The sequence below is a fragment of the Chionomys nivalis genome, chromosome 6 (assembly GCF_950005125.1).
Source record: "Chionomys nivalis chromosome 6, mChiNiv1.1, whole genome shotgun sequence".
Lineage (NCBI taxonomy): Eukaryota > Metazoa > Chordata > Mammalia > Rodentia > Cricetidae > Chionomys > Chionomys nivalis.
This window is the reverse complement of record NC_080091.1, coordinates 98,406,842-98,428,628: the sequence shown is the minus strand read 5'-3', so window position 1 is coordinate 98,428,628 and position 21,787 is coordinate 98,406,842. Positions and strand designations below refer to the sequence as shown.

Sequence of the window (21,787 nt, the reverse complement as noted above, 5' to 3'; positions counted from 1 at the left end):
TACATAATGGATTTTAGGATAGCCAGGACTATGTAATGAGACCCTGTCTCAAAAAACCAAAAAGATTTTAAAAAAAAATTAGGCAAAAAAATAATCTTCCTTGTGTTTAAATGTCATTATTCTGCCTTGGGGAATTGGCTGGATGACTGAATGCTTTGTGGCCTGTTCCCTCCACCCCCCCAATATTTCATAAGCTGGTCACTTAGACATAGACGTCAAGTGAACTTTTAGTTTGTTTTGGAGAAGTGGTAAGGTTTCTTGAAGTCCCAATCAAGTACTTTGTGTTATTTGCGAAACTGTTTCTAGAAAGGTAACTGAACACAGAACAGCACTTAGCGTTCCTCTAGTGAGGGACACCACCCATAATAATGGTGGACTACGCAGCCAAGGGGGAGCACACAGGATCAGAGACCTGCTTTGGGCTGCTCCACATCAACACTCATTCTTGAGCTGCTTCCCGGCCCAGCAGCTAGTTCCGGCCTGACTAGGGATGTGTGGGGTAACTTCATGCATGCTCTTCATCTTTAGCCTTATTTGAGGCTAAGACAAGGCAAGGGGCCTTAGGATATAGCTTGGCAGTAGAAGGCCAGCAGGTACAAGGCCCTGGTTGGTCAACACTGGAAGTGGGGGTAGAGAAAAGAAACAAAATTATTCTTACTGCATAATACTTGGGTTATAGAGTCAAGGTGAAGTATGATTTTCATAGCTATCTAGGTTTTTAGTAAAGTTCAGTTAATAAAGGATTTTTCTTCTAGCTTCAGTGAACTCAAGCAGGATGAGTAACCTAATACAGACTGAGTTAAAACCAAGGCTCTGTGGAGTTCGTTTCTGGCACTGAGTTTATTACACTTGAAGAATCTGATTTGTTCTTATTAATCAGATGCTGCTAGTGCAAGATTTTATAAGCTTGTGTGTGTGTGTGTGTGCACGTGCACGCGCACGCGTGCACACACATACTGGGGAATTAAACAACTCTATGAACATCTGACAGCCCTTCTCAGAATTCTGTCAGTCGGGTACTTTTTGTCCCCAAAACAAGTCATCATAAAACCAGTTCCCCTGACTTCTATGGTGATGATCTGGAGGCCTGAAATAATAACACAAGAGGCCACTGTGTTGAACTGTAAATAGCCTGAGAGCTACTTGAAAACTGTATAAGAAGGGGCCGCTCCCTCCTTCCTTGGTATTTTCTCTGAAACACGCAGCACCCATTCCCTTTTCTTCCTGCATTCCTCTTCATTTGAAGAGAGCAGCTGCAGTACCAGTGACTGCTAGAGATGGAGCCTCCGTCTCATTAGACTCTCGCTCCTTCCCACTGACATCAGTGAGACCTTGGCCAACACCAGCATCTTAGTGCTGGGCCCTGCAGAGCTGCAACAACAGCCAGACAGAATCTTAATGTCTTCACTGCGTAGGTTAAAATACAGCAGTCTCTCAGGGCTGGTTAAGAGCACTTACTGCAAAGATGGGGCTTCAGGACTCAGCAGCCGCGTGACAGCTCCCAGCCGTCTGTAACTCCAGTTCCAGGGTGTCCAACACCTTCTGGCCTCTACAGACACTACACATTCAGTGGTGCACAGACATACATGCAGACAGAACCCTTCCACATACAATAAAAATAAACCTTTAAACTATAGAAGAGCCCATTTTTAAAATAAACTCTAGCTAACTTACTTCTGAGGCAGCAGCTTCTCTGGTCCGTCTGGACTGCATCTTCAGAGCCCTCCACCTTCACGGTGAGGTGGGATGACGAGGATCTTAGTGGCTCACACCGTAATGTTGGTTGTAGGCTTCATTCTTTGGGACAGCCAGTAAGAGGTTTGTAGCAGCAGATAGTAAAAACCCATTCAGACCTGAGCATAATTAAGAGACTTGACTTTCTGTGAATTGTAGAATTACAGATAACCAACACTGATCAAGTTTTTACTGTGTGCCAGTCATTGTACTGTTGTGTAACTGTAAAGTTAGTCTTTGTCTATGCAGCGAGGTTGATACTGTTACGTTAAAGAGAGGTAACTGGTGTCTAGAAAGGTTCAAAATCCGCCCACGGTAGCAGAGAATCATGTTTGAGCAATACTGCCTTGTTCTAGTCTTAAAGTCGTTAAGCCATGCTGTTTCCTTGAATAAACAGACTGGCATGGGGAAAAGATGGCAAGTCATCTTACGTCTGAAAACATCAGATGGTAAATTGATTTCATTTTAGTGTTTATCAGTTGTTACATTTAAAAATCTAATTTTTCATGTGGATTCCTAATTCATTTTAGTAGATATTAGAAACTAATATCCTAAAGTAGAAAACTATTGCAGTCTCTGTATTTTGGTGGTCACAGATATTAAACTTGGAACCCTTTCAAAATAGGATTGGGATTTTATCCACTTCGGGTTACAGTCTTGGGTGTACTGAGAGCTACAGATTGGTTTAGATTTCTTTGCTTTTGTTTGGTTGAACTCACAGAGCTCTGCCTGCCTCTTTAAGTCGGTTCTGAAATAATTATCAAAAATAGGTTAGTTGCTTGCCAGGTTAGTATCTGTCTGTGGCTGGTTTTTCTCCTGTAGCCACTGCTTTTCTCTGTTGCCCTCATCCATTCTTTACACGTACCTGTTTACAGAAAGTCAAGATTCTTTGACAGTGAAAACACACACGAGGACATCCACCTTGGGTGTATACTAGGCTGAGAAGACCTTTTCCTTGGATATGACTCAGTGATAAAGAGCTTGCCTGGCATGTTCAGGGCCCAGTGCTTGGAGGGTGGGGGTGGGAGATGAGGGAGGGGTATCTTGATGACCAGGAAGGTTGATAAATTCTCTCAATAGCTGATTATTGGATTTAGCACCACCCCCCTTGGGAATGCATACCCACATAAACAGCCTTTCCAGGGCCGAATCACATGAGGCAGAAGGTTATCTTCTTTCACGTACCGCAACCCCAAGGATGTAATCGAATGTAAAGATATGATTAAACTTTACTGTGCCAGGAGCTCACATGGATTCTAGGCGCTTCAGCTTAACTGTTGGCAAAAACTGGCCCAGGGAGGGTGGTGGGTGAGACTTAAAGGACTGTAGGGCTCCTGAGAACAGGAGCTTCTGTCCTGCAGTGATAATGCGTCAGTGCTTAGACCTGGTCTCATCCACCAGCCGCATTTAACGCATTGCAATTCCACAGAAAGATCTTGGGCTTTGAAGAGGTCCTGGCTTGAATCCTAGTTCCTCCGTTGGTTCCACTGTAAGCAGTATTTCTGAGCTGTAGTCACATATTTGATTATGTATATACATGTATACTTATGCATGCACATATGCATTCAAATTTTAATGGAAATGTCAAATAGATAATATTTCGTGCAAAATCTTTAACACAGTGTCTGGCACACAGTAATATACCTGACAAGGGTAAGGTGCAGTTATTAACGTCTGGGCATTTGCTTCTTCTGCCTGTGATCACCTTTGACTTTTGGGGAGCAGCAGTGGAGGGGAGAGACAATACTGAGAATTGAGCCTGGTCCTCATGCATGCGAGGCAAGCATTCTACCATTGGACTGTATCTCCATCCAATCTTTGACTGGTTTACACATGTGTGTGTTTACAGGACATGTGTATATGTGTGTTTGTGTGTGCGTGCGTGGAGGCCTGAGGTTGACATTGAAAATCTTTCTTTCTCTATGATTTTTGTTTTATTCTGGGCTGGTGGTAGTGAGACAGGGTCTGGGTCTCTCAGTTGAACTCAGAGCTCATAAGTGTAACTAATCTAGCTAGCCAACTTGCTCTGGGGACCCCCTGTCTCTGGAGTGCTAGAATCTCAGGTAGTCCACCATGACCACCAGCATTTATGTGAGTTCTAAGAATTGGACTCCAGCTCCTACTAAGCACGATGTCCACTTGTTACCTCCCTAGCCAGCAACATTTGAGTCTTCATTGACTATGAGTTTCCTCTTCCACCCAGTCAAAGTCATGGATAAAGAAGTAAAAGGCAGTTATCCCATTAGACGAGTTAATAGTGAATAAGTTACTAAAATTAGGTTCAGAGTGTAATGTCCTATTACTGTAGATAATAGAGAACTGATCACATTATCGTCCATAGCAACAGTCTCCTCTTCACCATGACCAGATCACATGGGATGGATTTTACACCATCAGTGTTGCAGTATTAACCCTTTCAAGACACCAATATCTACTCACGTAAAAACAAAAACTACCCTGGAAAGCCCCCCAGAGTTACTGATCCCACATAATGGGGAGACTTGGGGGAGTTTACTGTTGGTCCAGTTACAAATTAGATTCCTATTCAGAACACTTGAAAGTCTGCAAAATTGTAACTTTTCCCTTTGTCTTTCCTATTTCCCATCACCCCTTGTTGCCATTTCAAAACTTTGCCCCATTGAATTCATGTCATTATCATCATACTTAAGTATTGCAGCAATTGTGAGCTCCAAAATAACCCTTATCAGAGCCTCTTCCTTGACAGAGGTTCTTGTGGGGGGGATGCCTGTAGAAATCAGAGGAGGTTCTCAGGTTGACTCCCACTTCTGACCTTGGGCCTGTCTCCTCCCCAGTGCCTGCTGTCAGCAATCTTCCTGGAGCTCTGAGGAGTAAACGGGAGTAGGAGTGCCGCAGGATGCAGGTTCCTGCTCTTTCCTTCCTGCACTCAGTGTTGCTCTTTTCTTGTGCTTCCAGGATGTGCTGCTGAGGGACGACAGTGGCTTTGGTTTTGTGAAGGACCCAAGTTGTTTGGCTGGCCCTGGATCTAGGTATGTACGTGTGTGGCAACAGAGTGAGAGGTCGGAACCCTGTGCACTGTGGGAATGTAAGCTGGTGGCAGTACAGAAAGAGCTTGGAGGTTCCTGAAAGCGTTAAAAACGGAGCTGGCATCGGATCCAACAGTAACAGTCCCGAGCATATATCCAGAGAATGGAAAGCCGAGTCAGAGAGGCTCGCACGCGAAGTTCATAGCAGCACTGTTTACTATTGACAGTAGTCAGAGATCGTCAAGGACTCAAGTCTCCATCGGGGAATGGCTGTGTAAACAGAGCGTGGTGGAGACAGCGAGAAGAAATCTGTCATATATGAACCTGGATTATATTAGCTAAATGAACGAAGGGGCTTTGTTTTTACCCTAAAATCATTCCTGAGAAACAGTCACCGTGAAGAAGCTCAACCAAATGAAACATTGAACTTAAATCCTGCTTCCAAAGGGACTTAATGTTAGTATGGTGAGCAAGGCCAAACATAGACTAAAAGAGGCTAAGTTTTGAATTGCCTCCTTACTGGGTGTTGTATCATTTTGTGTTTATGATGTATGTCTAGAGGCTTTTAAAGGGGACATCATAAACACAGACTAATACAACACCCATTAAGGAGCCAGTCTAATTCTTAGACACTCACCGTACTAACATTAAATCTCTGAAAGCAGGCGAGGCAGCCCCTAGAGGATGCAAAGTATTGTTTGTTTGTTTGTTTTGAAAAAGAGATTCTCTCCCTATAGTCTAGGAATTTGCTAGCTACCCCAAAAAGCTTGCCTGGAACTATGAATCCTGCCTCAGTCTCCTTAGTGCTGCGGGCTATAGGTGTACACCCACACCCAGCTAAAATGTTAAATGTAAAACAGCTCCCGTCCTCCAGTCTGGACAGTGACTGGGCAGAAGACACACCATTCTTTCGTCAGACATGCACCGACAGGGCACCTTCTGCTAGGTGCTAGGGATGCCAAACTTCCTGAACAGAAGGAAGACACATTCGCAGAGGAGCTGCCTCGATCCACTAGAGGTGCAGAACAGCCCAAGAGTGTAGCAGGGTCCTTGGAGAAGGTCTGTCATAGGGATGGAGAGAGGCTACGTCTGAGCAAGAGAAGCTCCGAGAAGCTCTTCACTCAGGCATCAGTATCTAACAAAAGTAAAGGCACGCTCATGGCTATGATTCTCTGGCCAACTGCTGTGGGGATGTATGAGAGTGCAGCAGCTCCATCCGGGGCCTCGGGTGGGCTAATGAAAGATGTCATCTGCTCCCCAGGTTCCCTTCCACGGCCAGCTGGGAACTGCAGATATAGAACTCACAGATGACAGGGTTTGCTAGAGCTTATCTTCTTAATCCACACATTAGCTGCTGCATCACAGGTCCAGGCTGCAGTACTCCAGACTTTCTCCCTTCTCCTCCCCTGCACACTCTCCTCTCCTCACCTCTTCCCTCCACCCCTGTATATGTGTGTCTGTCTGTCTCTCTGACTCTCTGATTTCAACAGTGAAGGTGGCAGGAGTTGTTGGTTGTTGGGTTTCCTTGGTGACTATAGGCACTTGCTCGAGGCACCATGTAGGGACTTGCTCACTGTCAGTCTCCTACAGAGAATTAGCTCCTTAGGCGTCATCTCCCTCCTTTTTACTGATTATCCCTCTTTGTCTTAGGAAATGAGGATACTAAGAGACTTAGAGAACAGAGAATGCTATAATCAAACCTTCAGACTCAGAAGCCATGCAGATGCTCCCCAGACAGACCCCTCCCTTGGGGTGGTTCAGGGAGACAGTAAGGCATCAGGCTTTCTCCCAGAGACCAGAGCAGCTCCCCAAAGTGGTCCAAAAGGAGCTGAAACGTGTGTTCCTTCTTCCTTCATTTCCTACAGCCTGTGTTCAGCTGCCTTCCATGTGTGTCCTGGAGGAGCCTGGGCTGTGCGGGAGGGTTAGTAAAAGAAGGGCCGCACTGGTACTGCCTGAGGGAGCTCTGGCTGTCTGCCCTGTTTAACATGGTTCAGGAAGGTATTCGGCTTCTGGGGTGAGGGCCTCACCCTGTTTCTGACACTCGGTGTTTGCCCTTTGTGTAGAGCTTTAACCCTCGGTCTATGCCTCGTTCCAGGTCTGCCAATTGCTCAGACAGAGGCCAGAAAGAGCCGGCATTGCCCCTACACCGTCCTACCCCTTGCTGGAATGGCTCAGGCTGCAAATCCACTGTTGGTTCCTCAGCTCCTACTGAATGTTCTGGAACACCAGACTACCTGAAGCAGCTTAGAACACCTTGCTCTAGGCCACTTTCAGCAGGAATGCAAGGCCACTTTCTAGATTCCAGAGCTGCCTCCGTAGCCCCACCCAGCTCCCCTCTGCCATCACCTGTCCCCTCCAGTTCCCGGTCACAGCTTACCATCGATCAGCAGACTGAAAGGAGCGGTCAGCCTGGACGACAGTCACTTCCGCCCTCCGCCCCTGCAGTGACCCACAGAAACGATGGCCAGAGTCTGACCCAGCCTCCCAGCCCAAAATGCCGTGAGCTCAGCAGCCCAGAGCATGGGCTGGAAGAGGGGATGTGGAAGAGGGCCTCCCTGCCTCAGCGCCCCCCTCCACCTTGGACGAAGTGGGCCCCTGCAGTCAGGGAAGACAGCCTTTCAGAGGACGCCTCGGCGCCTGGGTTTGCAGACCTGAAGCACTATGAAAACCAGAGTCTGCCGAGCTCCTGTAGCACTGTGGACCCAGACACTCCAGGGAGGATCTCTCTCCGGATATCCGAGTCAGCCCTGCAGGCTTCCCCACCACCCCGGGGGGACTACGAGGATGAAGTGTTTGTGAAGGACTTGCACCCCAGGGCTACTTCAAGCCCCACATTTGAAGCTCTTCCCCCACCTCCACCTCTACCTCCTCCACTGAGCCAGGAAACCCTAGTGAACAGCTCAGACGACTTTCCTCCACCTCCTCCCCAAGCCATGTATGAGGCAGTGCTGGACAGTGAGGTGTACCAGGAAGCCGGCAGTAGGTGAGTGTGCAGCCGCTCCAGGCCAGCCTTTGACGGGGGTGAGGGGTGTTGGGGGTGGGGAGTATCATCCTTCATCACAGGTCTTCATGGCCAGGGTGCCCAGGGAGCCCCATTCTTTATGCTGGCTCATCTCATGAAACTGGGACCACCATCCATTTGCTTGCCTTGAGGGGCTAGTGGTTATTGTGTATTGAGAAGTGAGGATTTAAGGACTCAAGACCCAACTCCTCTTGCCTGATTGAGTTTTGGATCAGTTAAAGAAATAGAAATTAGAATTCAGAAACGCAGTTTTATTGCTGGCAGAACAGACAGGGGAGAACATGACTTCTGTCTGGCTGTAAGGGTCTCCTGGTACTAAACCCCAACGTTAAGTTTCCCTCCCTAGCCAGCAGCTGCACTGGACACACACACACCCTGGGGGTAGCCTCTCAAAGAGGAGGCTGAGCTGTGAGGGTCACCTTCTGTCTATGGGCACTCCATATCCACAGAGATACAGGACGGAGCTACGGTCAGTAGTATTAGTTAGCTAGTTAGTTAGGGGAAGTGATGGAAGCCAAGCTAACGAGGAACAAGCATTTCTCAGCACAGTCTGAGACTGGTGATTGCTCACAGAATTCCCTTTGAGGTTCAGCAAGATGACTCAGTTGGTAAGCTCGCCACCAAGCCTGATGACCCGAATTTGTTCCCAAGACCCGCATGGTGAAAGGAGAGAACCTGTCCTCCGACTTTCACATACATATACTACAGCACACATGCGCCCCAAATAAATACATGTAAAAATAAAATAAATGACAAAAAAAAAAAAAGAAAGAAACCACTCTGTGGGGCCAGGCATTTAATCCCAGTGCTGAGGAGGCAGGAGCAGGTGGATCTCTGTGAGGTCCAGGACAGCCTGACCTATATAGAGAGAGTCTGTCTCAAAAACAAACATAAACAAAAATGTCTATGGGGTAGCATCTTCTGAATGCCACAAAGGTCACCACCACTATTTTCTGTCCATCTGCACCTTCTAGAAAGTTCCAGAGCCCAATAGCAACATTTGTCAAATTGAATTGCTAGTGTGTCTGAGTAGACCAGCCCCATGGTTTGGAGAGCACCGCAGAGGTGCCTGCAGATGTCTCCTCACAGCACTCCTGATCTGGGAAGCTGGACCCCTGATGGGAGTCCCTTCCTCGCAGTTCCTCTGCTCTCACCGTCAGCTTTCTGCTGACTCCTCCCTTAACCACACTTTTCTTTCCCCAGTAGTTCCTGCCGATTCCCCATGGTGACAGTCTCAAAGGACAGGCACGAGCCTGGTGCAGTCCATTCCGACGGTGGTCACATAATGACTCCCAAACCAACCCAGACTCCAGCTGCAGGTTCAGAAGCCGAGTCCAGCACACCTGCCGACGTGAATGCTCAGCCGCAGCTCACCGCTTCTCTTGGCGAGCAGGCCTCTCTCAACCAGACCCAAAGCCTCATCCATGAGCCTGTTGGTAGAACTCAGGATCTAGGAAAGAAAATCCATGCCGAGCCCCAGAAGACCTCGGAAGATATCCGAACAGAAGCTCTTGCCAAGGAGATTGTCCATCAAGACAAATCTCTGGCAGACATTTTGGACCCAGACTCCAGAATGAAGACGACAATGGACCTGATGGAGGGCTTGTTCCCCAGAGATGCCGATGTGCTGAGGGAGAGTGGCACAAAGAGGAAATCCTTGGAGACAGCTGCCAGACAGACAGGCTGTGAAGCCAAGAGGTAAGTTCTCACAGCTGAAGTCCTGTGGGGTCATGGCTTTTGGAGTGCTCGAGTGACACGTTCTTACTTCCACAGGTCACTGACCAAGTGCGGCGTTCCATCTGAGCTTAGGGGCGAGCTCTCGGGATACATGCCCAGCAGCAAAGAGGAGAGCAGTAGGATCCTCGTTAGAGAGGAGGGTTCCTGCTGCGCTGCCCCTGGTCTGCTTGTCCACAGTCATTAGTAGCCACCATTCATTTCCCATGGGCCGTGCCTCTTCCTGTGAGCCTTATTGCCTCTCACCGTCACGAGCTCCTCTGAAACACAGAGGAATATTAATATCTTCATCCACCAAGGCCCCAGAGTGTGAGTGGAAGCGACTGGATTTGAACCCTGACTTCCTGCTCTCTCACCCATCATACTTGTCCCTAACTCAGCAAATACATGATTGCCTGTTGTAATAGCTATGCTTTCAGGGAGCTCCCCTAGGCCCAGTGGTGAGAGGAGAGCAAGGAGATGTGGGCATATCTGAGGCCTCCACAGGAGCAGTGGACAAGTCCTTATGAAAAGCCTAGCCGGGCCGTGGTGATGCACACCTTTAATCCCTGCACTGGGGAGGCGAAGGAGGTGGATCTAAGTTTGAGGCCAGCGTGGTCCACAGAATGAGTTCCAGGACAGCCAGGGCTACTCAAAGAAACTCTGTCTTGAAAAACCACAATGATGAAAAAGATAGGGGCTTAGAGAAATCGATATATATAGGACATCCGCTTTCAGGCATTAAGGTGAGCATTTGCTCAAATCCTGAAACTTGAGGTTTCTGAGGGAATACAGGGCCCCTTAGCCTCTGCTCTGGAGGCTCCCAAGCCCTCCCCTGGTCTTAGAACGTAGCTCCAGCACCCAGTCACAGCAGGAACACTGTGAGCAGTGGTGTTTCCCATTGTGTGGATACTTGACTTAAGACTAATTGGAGGAAGAGTGTGTATTGACAGATTGAGACTCAGCAGTAAGCAATTCCAGACGAAATACAAACAGAACGTTTCGCCCAGATACGGGTTTGCAGTCTAGAAACTTCCAGCTGATTCTCACTGAATCAGTAGCAGGAATGTCGTGCTTTGTTGTGTGGGAGGGAGAAAAGAGCTACGTTCTCAGCACTCTTCTAACTCAAGGCCTCGCGGTCACCTCGTCTGCCTCTCCAGTTTCAGATTTGGAGAGCCGAGGCTACCTTAGGTGCGGTAGGTGTGGTCCCTTCTCCGCAGAGACAATGTAGCAAACATCACTAAATAATCACTACCTGCAGTGTGCAGGGTGGTCCGCTGGGCACCACAAGGGCTCCAGGATGGGTCTGCCATGCAGCTCACCGTAGTGTGTGTAAATGGTCGCACTGTCTTTGAGAGTTTATGTTCCCTGGTGAATTTGGTGGTGAAGCCTTCAGAAAGATGGCATGCGCCACCTTCTGGTGAAAGTGAGCAAAATCCTGCTGTGACAAGACAGCATTGTGACAGATTTGTGAGTAGCCTATGGATGAAGGCTTTGTCCAGTTTCCTAATCAGCTGGCTTACATGTAGATCAGCCGCTGAGAGGAAATGGTAAAATGTTTGTCTGCGTGGTTCTTTATTCTTGAGTAAGATCACAGGGTCAGAGTTAAATAGCAGCATGTGATTGAAGAGTTAAGATTTGTCTCCAGGAGAACCCAGCTTACCTCTGCGGGCCGTCTGTTCCTCAGGTGGTGTCTGAACTGTAATCTGAGCTGGGGTTGTAACGGCAGAACACTTGCTGAGCATGCATGAGGACCTAGGTTCCATCCCCAACTCCTCAAAAAACTCAGTCATGGTAAAAACAAATAGCATGAGAGGCCATGTTTCTCAGTTCCCAGTTTTTTTGGACGCCTTGAGCCCACCACTGTTTTACTCTAATTCCTTTTCTCCCTCTGCCTCTTTCTCCTCCTCCTCCCCTTCTTCTTTTTCTCTTGAAATGCAGTAGCCTTGGCTGCTTTCAAATTCTTGTTAAAATATTTATTATGTGTACAGCATTCCTTCCATGTGTGCCCGCAGGCCAGAAGGGGCGCCAGGTCTCATTATAGATGGCTGTGAGCCACCATGTTGTTGCTGGGAATTGAACTCAGGACCTCTGGAAGAGCAGTCAGTGCTCTTAACCACTTAGCCATCTCTCCAGCCCTGCTTTCAAAATCTTGATCCTCCTGCCTCCACCTCTCAAGTACTGAGATTACAGACAGGCACAGCCATACCCGGCTGAGGACTAGGTTTTGTATTCACTGTTAAAAACCCAGCAGGCTCCAGATTTCACAGGCTTGTAGTGTGGTATGGTTTGAGGCTTGCTGAAGATGAAAATGTATTCAAGCATCAGAGAAATTCTGGAGGAGGGGGGATAGGAAGGGCCGGTAGTCCGGGGTTGTGCCATACCTTGGGCATACTTTCCCATCAGTCCACACTGTCTCTGAAATGAGGAGTGTCAGGGTCGTTATCACAAAAGAGTCATGAAGAGAAGCTGCATGACTTGTAGCCCCGATTCCCACTTCTGTCCCCAGCCCTGGGTTTCCATCCTGGGTTTACCTGGCTTTAGGGGCCAGCACATCATAATCGCTCATCGACAGATAGTTTGCCATCAGCCATCACTCCGGGGAAGAGCTTCAGTAGAAGTTGTTGCATTCTGAAGGGCCGGATGCGGAAAAGCTGCTCTGACCTTGTGCGTGTGTTTCAGGAGCGATGACAGGAAAGCCGTGGGCATGCTGGTCAGCTGCCCTGCCTACTACAGTGTGTCTGCAGCCAAGGCGGAGCTACTGAACAAAATCAAAGACATGCCAGAGGCGGAGCCTGAGGAGGAGCAGGAGGACGTCAACGAGAAAAAGGTAGAGTGGACTTGTTCTGCTATTTCCCCGAAGGCAGTGAAGGTCCTTGCAATGGGCACGGTTACCAGCCTCTAAGGCAGGGGGCAGACCTGTCCCATCTGATGGCATTTGAGAGTTCTCAGAGGTCTCCTGTGAGTGGACGGGACAGGTAAGTCACTGTCATTCTAATTTTTCAAATGATGAAAGAAAGCTTAGAGAGGCTGAGTTAGTTATTAAAGATCTCCCAGCTGGAACTGGACCCCAGGTTCCTGGCACCACACAGTCCAGAGATTCTGACGCTGTTCTCAGCCACTGGTCGGAGTTCATTCACAAGGAAAACTAGAGGCTCTTACATTTTGATTAGGGAAAGAAGCCAGACCCTTCGAGGAAAGATAAGACTGACCTTCGTACATCCCCACAGCTTTCACAGTGCTTCAAAGACCTTTAAAGTGCAGGGTTGAAATGTAATTGTTAGCATTTGGTACTTCTACAGAAATTTTAAATGTTGGACATTTTTTAAATGACCCTGCTGTTATCACAGCCTCCCCACAAACCATGGAGACATGGGCAGGCTGTGTCTACAGGACAGAGAGCCCTTCTGCTTTGCCTACAGCCCTCCATAGGTCCAGGCATGCCCCCTGCAAAAGGACGCGTGCAGCTTGCTTCAGTGAGCCTGGGATGTGCGCTTTCATGCTGTTGATGCCGGGGGACTTACATGTGTGAGCCTACTTAGTGCGCAGAACATGCCTCTTCTGGTGTGCTGGCCGAAACCACAGCATGTAGACGCCCCCCTCCAAAATGGAGAGACTTGGGGCATCCTACCACTACCACCCCTAGGAACGGAGACTTGAGGGGCACCCTATCAGATTTTCCCTCTTGCTGCGTCAGCATTGAGTTCAGGGCTGTGTGTCGCAACAGCCATTACATAAAGACTTAATTTTATGTGTATAGGTGTTTTGCCTGTGTAAGTTTTGTTATATATGTATGTACGTATGTATGTATGGACACCACATACATGCCTGGTGCTGTGGAGTTCAGAAGAGAGTGTCAACTCCTCTGGAACTCTATGTGTGTGCTAGAAATAGAACCCAGATCCTCTCAGAGAGCAGCAAGTGCTCCTAACCGCCGAACCATCTCCAGCTCCTCGTTTTATGTTTTAACTGCTTTTTAAAATGACTTTCACAGGATTGAGTCATCCTCTCAGGAAGTAAATGAGCACTATTTAGCTACGGTCCATGAGTAAGCTGCATGGTTTTGTGTGCTCCCCTGATTTTTCTTTACAAAAAATTCCACCAATACTATATCAGCACTTCTATAGTAAAGGAAATGACAGCAGCATTTCCAACTGTTTCAGTGCATCGCTGTTGAGCGGCTGTTGCTGACGGGCCTGAGAGGCAGCTGCGGCTCCTCGCTCTCCGCTCCCATCTCTATTGCACTCCACTTCTGGCCTTGCTTCCTCTCATCCTGAGACAGTCCTCAGCATCTCCTTCAGAGCAGTCACTCCTGAAGGATGTTTCACTGGACGTAGAGTTCTGGGCCGACCATTCTCTAGTCTTTCATCTTGTAGACATGTTGTTGCCTTATTTGTTACTGTGAGAAGCAGTGTCCGGCTTTAAATGTGATCTTGTCGTGGCTGTGGTTTGGCTGTCATCACTTTGCTTGTGGTGTGTGTGCTGTTCTCGGGTCTGGATAGGCACCTTTCACCACAGTTGAGGCATTTTAGCCACTATTTCTTTCAATATTTTTATGCATTAATTTTAAATATTTATACATAATATTCTCTTAGGAGCACAGCGATATATTAGAGCTTTTCATACAGCTCTGAATGAATGAGACTGCTTTTTTCCTTCAGTTCTTCAGATTGGACAGTTTCTATCTTTATTCTGCTGGTGGGGTTTTTGTTTTGTGTTTTTGGATGTTGCTTTGTTTCTGTTTTTTTGTCGAGACATATTTTTTCTGTATGGCCCTGACTGTCTTAGAACTCACTGAGTAGACCAAGCTGGCCTCAAATCGCAGAGATCTGCCTGCCTCTGCCTCCCGACTTTCAGGATTGAAGGCGTGCGCCACCACTGCCCGGTTCCCTTAGAGCTTCAGCTTGGGACTTGAGCAGCATTTCTGGTTCAGTGCAGTTCTCAGAGCCTTTGCTCTGCTGTTTCTCCTCCATGTGCAGTGTAAAGGGGAGCCCAGAGATACCATGAGTTCATGCCTAGAGGTTCAAGCATCTGGTCCAGCTCCCAGGGACCCCTAGTCTTGTCCTCTTGCTGGAAAGACAGGTTCCCCCTCATAGCAGCCTGTGCAGCTGTACATTCCTTAATGGAAAGAAGGAAATTATAGTGGATCCTTACACTCTAGACCCGGGGTTGCTCCCTCCAGCTCCCAGGAAGGGTTCTGGGGTGCCTTGCGACCACTGTGTGGTAGGCATCCCTGAGTGGAGCCACACTGAACACAGCTGGGAGAGAGAAAGCAGATCCCCCATACCAGCTCACGTAACCCCCCCCCTCGCTCTACAGACAAGCTTTCCTAGTTTACCCTAGGCTGTCAAGGTGTGAAAAGCAGGAGGCTCACGCATGTGGGGTGTTGGTGTGCACCTCAGTCTGCTGCCAAGGCCAGCGTCCCTGATGCTCTCCAGAAATTTGGGCTTTAATTATAACATGCAGAAGAGGGAAGTTGCAGTGAGTTAGTTACGACATCATTGTCCACACCAGAGGCTACCCTCTGGGACATGGCAGAAGATAGGACAGATTGGCAATCGGAAGTCTCTCCAGAGCAGGTGCAGTCGCTGGAAGGTGGTGCAGCCATGACACAACATCCGGGGATCCAGTGGGAAGATCCTGTTTTTAATGAAATAGGCAGGAGCTCATGGTGGATTAGTGTAGAGGGTGGAAGAGAAAGGGTGATCGGATGACCCCCAGCTCCAGGCTGCTGTGCTGACGGGGACAGCTAAGGATGACCCCCAGCTGCAGGCCGCTGTGCTGACGGGGACAGCTAAGGATGACCCCAACTGCAGGCCTCTATGCTGACGGGGACAGCTAGGACAGTGTCTGGGAAGACAGTTGACCTTGCAGAATCATTACTATTCCTCCATCTTAGCAGACGTAACTGGCACTGAGGGACCATCTCAAGTAGATACAATGACATTCCAGTCATCAGGCTCCTGGCAGAGAACGTGCTGGAGGAGGTTTGACCTTGCCATCAGGCCCCATGACCTCTACAGGTCAGGTAGAGTGGGATGGAGGTTTGACCTCATAAGTCAGAAACTGCCCCGACTTTCTAAAGCTCAGCCAAGACAGTAGTAACACGCAGTGTCCCGGATCTTGGATTTACAACCAGAGAAAGAAGCCTGAACTCCATCTGTCCCAGCCACTTGGCCAGTGGTGCTGAGTTTTTCTTGATGAAAACAGCCATCAGAAGGCGGCTGTTCTGTAAGGTACAAGCCCTCAGAGCAGGAGGCCGGCAGTTGTGCCACACGGGGAAGCTGGGAACTGCCCTCCAGGCATCTACTTTCTTCAGACTATAGCCTGGCCTTGTGATCACACAGAAAGCAAGCTGTGTCTGGTATGTTTGTTTTCCAGTGTGCTCACGCAAGCTCTATTCACCTGAACCTCAGAACATCCCTGGGAGGTATCCGAAAGTAGTCAGATACTGCACCCTGGAGCCAGACTACCTGGGTTTAAGCCTGGCTCTGCCACTTACTGTATGAGCATTTTCCGTCCCCTCCACCCCCTCCCTGTGCTTATTTATCGGTGACACTGGGGTCACCAATACCTGTGCTGTTGGGTTTCCGAAGCAGTGATTGAGCAGTGAGATGCTTGTTCCGCCTGGCACAGAGTATGACCTATGACCTCAGTAATGAGAACATGGCTGCAGGCTTTAGGCGGTGTGGGTAGCTGATGGCACAGACCAGGTGACTAGCTGGCAGCAATCATGTCAGAGCTGGTCCCTGACTCAGTCTGTTCATCTGGTGACGAGGGAGAGAGACCCAGCAGGATATTCGTGTGCAGATGGTGAGATGGGAGGGAGGCTGTGTTGAACTATATTTAGAAAAAGAACCCATATAAATAGCATCTCACACAGCCAGAGTTAGCAGTTTGTCAGACGAGAAGCCAAGTGGGTAAATGTCAGAGGTTTACAAATTTAGTAGCTCCTGCAAGAGACTGGTGTTAGTAACAATCTCCCAGGCTGGGGAGAGGACTGAGGTTAAGAGCACCTGTTGGTTTTGTATGACCTAAGTTCAGTTCTCTGAGCACATACAGTGTATCTCACAGCTACCTGTAATTCCAGCTCTCGGGGTCTAACAATCTCTGCCCAAGGGCACCTGCACACACACGGTGCACATACCTAAAGCAGGTACACGCATAAATAATGTTTGAAAAAGTCCTTCCCTCCTCCCTTTTCCTGCCCTAAGTGAATTCTAGTGAAGTTAGCTTTTTGTTTTTAAAAAGATCTTCCTGGCAAAGGAAATGGCTGCAGCACAGCCAGCTTTCCCTCGACTCTGTAGTTACTCAGACCTTCTTCCCTGCATTCACAAACCCAAGTCTCTGTAATTAAAGACTTGGGAAGTGAGGGGGGAAACATTCCCATGAGGCAGGGGTGCCTGCTCAGTAGTCCATGCGGAGAGTGTTCATAGGCTTCTATGGTATCTACTTGTGGCTCTCTCCAGCATCCATGCCTCTGAAAACCAGGGCTGGGTCTGGACAGAAAGACCCAGCAGACTAGATTTGTACTCAGGTTGCTAGTCCTGCTTGGGAAGCCCCTTAACCTGATAAGCTGTCTCGCTGACTTTATATTTTCTTTTTAAAACTTTTACGGTACTTGTTTGTGTATAATGTATTTGCTTAACAGTACATACATTGGAGATCAACTGACAACCTGAGCAAATCTGTTCTCTTCTTCAGCTCGGGGCGGGGGCAGTGTATTAGTCAGGCTTGGTGGCGAGCACCCCCATCTGCTGGGACATCTTGACCACCCTGATTTTTTTTTTTTTTAATTTCATTTTTTCTTTTCTGAGAGAAGGTTTTGCTGTGCAGTCATAGCCTACCTGGACCTTGAACTTGCAGCCGTCTTCTGCCTCTCCCTTCCAAGCTCTGGGATTGCAGGAGTTTACAAACATGCCTGGCTAGATGCCGTGTTGGCTGGCAGCAGAGTGGCTGGCAGCTGCGCTCTGCAGGGTTAGAAACACCAGGGCTGCCGTCTCATGGCTGTCAGCCATTCTCTTGCCGTAGTGACATCTGACAGGGCGCACTGGACAGCCTGACAGTGTCTGCTGCCCGCTGTTGTGTGGAGCTCTTCTCTTCATGTGAGCGAGGTTACCCCAGTTCAGCCTTCCCTAGGAGGCAGGTCTGGAGTTACAAAGGTGCTTTTCGGGGTGGGGCAGTAGAGAAGATGATTATCCTTAGGTAATGTTCCCTCCCCTTGTGTTTCCTGGGCTCAGCCTTCAGCTGAGAAGAGAATGCAGACACTGCACAGCTTTTCCACTAAAGGCAACCCTAGTCGTGGGGATCAGGAAAGTTGGGAGGACAACAGGATGTCACTGTTGAAGCCAGAGTGTGGCATTTCAAGGCTACATGAGCCGCTGACACCAGGAGCTGTGACCTGCTGGCTCCGGGGTGGGAGGGGGGGGGGTCATAGAGCGCCGCTTCCCTGGGTCCCTGCCTGGGGTTCAGAGCAAAGCCTTAATCTCACTGCCTTCCCTCATCTCCAGTCCCTTGTGTTCCAAGGCTGGGTATAGTGTTGATGCCCATAATCCCAGCACTCGATAGGCGGAGGCACAAGTTCCCAGCTGTACTGTCTACATAGTATCTTTGAAGCAAAGCTGGTATACAGTGTAAGACCCCCAGAGGCTGTAATCAACAACAAAATGCAGAGAGATCTTTGTGTAGCCTCCTTTTATAAGTACAAAATATTAGAATTGGTGCTTAAATTGCACAACCATGGTAACTAAATCCAAATATAGTTTAAAAGAAACAAAAAACAGACTTTCTGATAAAGTTGTGGCATCAGAGTTGTAATGATTGTGTGAGGACAGCCCCTCTGACAAGGAATGCGCTTGCCTTAGGAGGCCCCTCCTGGAGCCTCTCACTCCCCTGCTGTATGTGCTGGACTAGCATCTGTGAGCTAGGGGAGACTGGTATGTGTGGCATAACACACAGTAATTGTGCACAAAGGTCACCTAATCCTGAGCTCTCAGCCCACGGGCGATTCCCTTCACTCCTGTTTGGTGGCTTTCTGCCCCTGCCTTCCAACTCCTGGTATTGTACCCAGTAAGAAATGTCACGAAAGGACCTTGAATGAGAAGTTAACAAACCAATGGGAACTGGAGAGCTGTGTGCACCATGAGACAGTGGGGTGGCATGACCAGGCAATGTGTAATCAGGTGTTGTCCTGTGGACGCTAAATGGGCTCAGAATGGCAGTTGTAGAGAGGCATTTGGGGAAAGGCCAGAAAAATGTTCTGATGTTGAGTCACTGGTCCTTATGGATCAGGGGAGCTTTTAGCTGAGCCTTGAAGGCAGGATGGGGCTAGGGGGTGTCAGTCGCCTGACGTGGGTGACTCCTGTGTTCCAGGCTGAGCTCATCGGAAGCCTCACCCACAAGCTCGAGACCCTCCAGGAAGCAAAGGGAAGCCTGCTCATGGACATCAAGCTGAACAATGCCCTGGGCGAAGAGGTCGAGGCCCTGATCAGTGAGCTCTGCAAACCCAACGAGTTTGACAAGTACAAGATGTTCATCGGGGACTTGGACAAGGTGGTCAACCTGCTGCTCTCGCTCTCCGGACGCCTTGCCCGAGTGGAGAACGTCCTCAGTGGCCTCGGTGAAGATGCCAGTAAAGAAGAAAGGGTATGTGCCAGTTTCTGCTTCGTGTGTCCTGTCCTGCGTCTTTACCATGCTGCACCAAGTGGTTAGCCTCTGAGAAACTAGAAGATTCAGTAGGGAAAAGAGAAAAGGTGACCCAGTAAGTCCCCACCTCCAGCGTGTCCATCCACAGGGTCTGGTACAGGGTGGGGAGGAATGGCCGTGAAGCTTCAGTCTCCAGCTGTTTATCCGAGTCCCAGGCAGGAAGTGTATGGCTGGTTTAATTCAACGTCCAGACTGTATTAAGCCTTTTCTGATTGGGGAAAGGAACTGTGAAAATAGAGATATTTATAAAATTCAGGTTTTTTGTTTTTGTTCTTTGAGACAGGGTCTCACTGTTGTATAGCCCACGATTGCACCCTTTGACTCTAGACTGTTCCTAGGCAGTCTCATAGAAATCTTCCTAAAAGCTGTCTGGGCGTGGTATTGCTGGCACATACCTTTAATCCCTTGGAGAGGGCGAGGCAGGATGATTGCTGAGTTCCAGGCCAGCCAGGGATACAGTGAGACCCTGTCTCAAATTGGGAAATTTGGGGCAGAGTCACATGAGCCTTTAATAATCCTTAATAAGGAAATTTAAGTCACTGTACTTCATGATTGAATTCCATTTTACATTTTCTCAGTCATTTTAGCCTGACAAGTCTGAAAAACTAAATTTTTTTTTTTTTAAATATTTATTTATTTATTATGTATACAATATTCTGTCTGTGTGTATGCCTGCAGGCCAGAAGAGGGCACCAGACCCCATTACAGATGGTTGTGAGCCACCATGTGGTTGCTGGGAATTGAACTCAGGACCTTTGGAAGAGCAGACAATGCTCTTAACCTCTGAGCCATCTCTCCAGCCCCACTAATTAAAATTTTTAAAAAAGTACTTACTCTGGCATCTATATTGTGTCAGCATGGCGGGTGTGAGGCGGTGAAGCGCCTCTAGAAACAGCGCTGGAGAGAAAAGGCTGCTCGCCACTGGATGGGAGTCAGCACCCTTAATGAAGGGCTTTAATTCATGACTAGAGGCCCAGAGGCAGCCTGGGCTGGTGGGGTGACTCTTTAGAGAAAGGAATGGGTTCCCATTGTTACAGTGGGGGCGGGGAATCGAACCCAGGTCCTCTCGAAGAGCAGTCGGTGCTCTGAACCACTGCACCATCTCTCCAGCCCCCTGCAGAGTTTTTGATTCAGTAGCAAGAGAAGTAGCTGAGAATCTTTCTGGTGTCCCCAGGAGGACACACAGTACTCAAGGAATTTGAGAATTAAGTCTAAGTGTAGACGTGAAAGGGCAGGACAGTCCCCATGGCCACTTCAGCGCCACAGTGTCAGCAGAAGGAAATAAGCTTTAAAGCCCCATCCTTACGCTGTTGGTAGAGAGGGGTCTGCAGTCCTGTCAGAGGTTCATGCCCGGAGCCTGGACCATCTTCTGTGTTCTGACTGACTGCCCTTTTTGCTCTACCCTGGCAGCGTTCTCTGAACGAGAAGAGGAAGATCCTGGCTGGGCAGCATGAGGATGCGCGGGAGCTCAAGGAGAACCTGGACCGGAGGGAGCGCGTGGTGCTGGCCATCCTGGCCAATTACCTGTCGGCTGAGCAACTCCAGGACTACCAGCATTTTGTGAAAATGAAGTCCACACTCCTCATCGAGCAGCGGAAGCTGGATGACAAGATAAAACTGGGCCAGGAGCAGGTCAAGTGTCTGCTGGAGTCTCTTCCCTCGGACTTCAGGCCCAAGGCAGGGGCCATCTCCCTGCCCCCGGCTCTCTCCAGCCATGGGGGCTCTGCAGGGGACTCCGTGCTCAGTGGCGGTTTCCCATCGTTGACCTCTCCACTTTAACCTCTCCTGAAAGATCCAACCAAGAGATGCCGTGCTAATACTATTTAATCTAAAAATGTCTTGCTGCAATTGCAGTTTGAACTGTGGGTTACTGGGGGGCTTCCGGGGTAAAAGGAAGGGACTGTATCCCGGAAGAAGCCCGTCTTTCCTCTCTTGCCTTTCATGGTTGGTCTTCTGAGCTCGCATGCTGCCGGGACCTTCCCACTCCGCATTCCCAGAAGGAAAGTTAATGACTCTGGCCTGGTAGGAGGGCGTTTGACCGTGCAGGTTTTCACAGGCTGGAGCAGCAGTGTGTGCCACCTCAGGAATGTATCCGCAGTGGCCTTCCTTGCTTATGACAGGGTGCAAGCACCAGACTGCGCCCCAAAGCCTTACAAAGACACACACATTCAGAAAACTGTAAAACCTTGAACATTTTTGTTATTTATATTTTGAAAAATGAAACAGATCGTTGTTTGTGTGCTAACCACTCATTTGATTTTGTTTTGTGGTGCATGTAGAGCTTTCTGTGAGCTTTGTATTTTGTGGAAACCTTAATGAAGAATCCAAAGATAGTCAAATTGAATATGGAGATTCTTGTGGGTTTTTTCTTCTGGGCTTGTCTGATTTTTTAAAAATCTATTTCGTGTGTATATATTTGTATATAAACATGCTGTGTGTGGTCTGTGACATGTGGGTTGATGTGATTGTATTGGTGTTCGTGTAGAAGTTAGACACTTAGTGGGCTCTGAGGATGAACTTGGTCATCAGACTACGTCACAGGTGCTTTTTACTCACTGAGCCCTCTTCTCCAGCCTCTGTCTGGTGTTTATAAAGACCAGTGGCCACC

The 21,787-nt window shown here is 48.6% G+C and overlaps 1 protein-coding gene across 2 annotated transcripts in view; it reads left to right on the top strand.

Annotated features, from left to right (window-relative positions):
• Window positions 1–21,546, top strand: part of Shroom3 (shroom family member 3) — a 282,216-nt gene extending 260,670 nt beyond the window's left edge. The window contains exons 6-11 of one of the 2 annotated variants that reach the window (XM_057772175.1): window positions 4,669–4,742; window positions 6,835–7,722; window positions 8,968–9,459; window positions 12,157–12,304; window positions 18,847–19,119; window positions 20,590–21,546. In XM_057772175.1, coding sequence (XP_057628158.1) covers window positions 4,669–4,742; window positions 6,835–7,722; window positions 8,968–9,459; window positions 12,157–12,304; window positions 18,847–19,119; window positions 20,590–20,958 — 2,244 coding nt within the window. In that variant the 3' untranslated portion in view covers window positions 20,959–21,546. Of the gene's footprint in view, window positions 1–4,668; window positions 4,743–6,834; window positions 7,723–8,964; window positions 9,460–12,156; window positions 12,305–18,846; window positions 19,120–20,589 lie in introns of both variants that reach the window. The other variant, XM_057772174.1, reaches the window with a different exon arrangement.
• The last annotated feature ends 241 nt before the right edge of the window (window positions 21,547–21,787 follow it).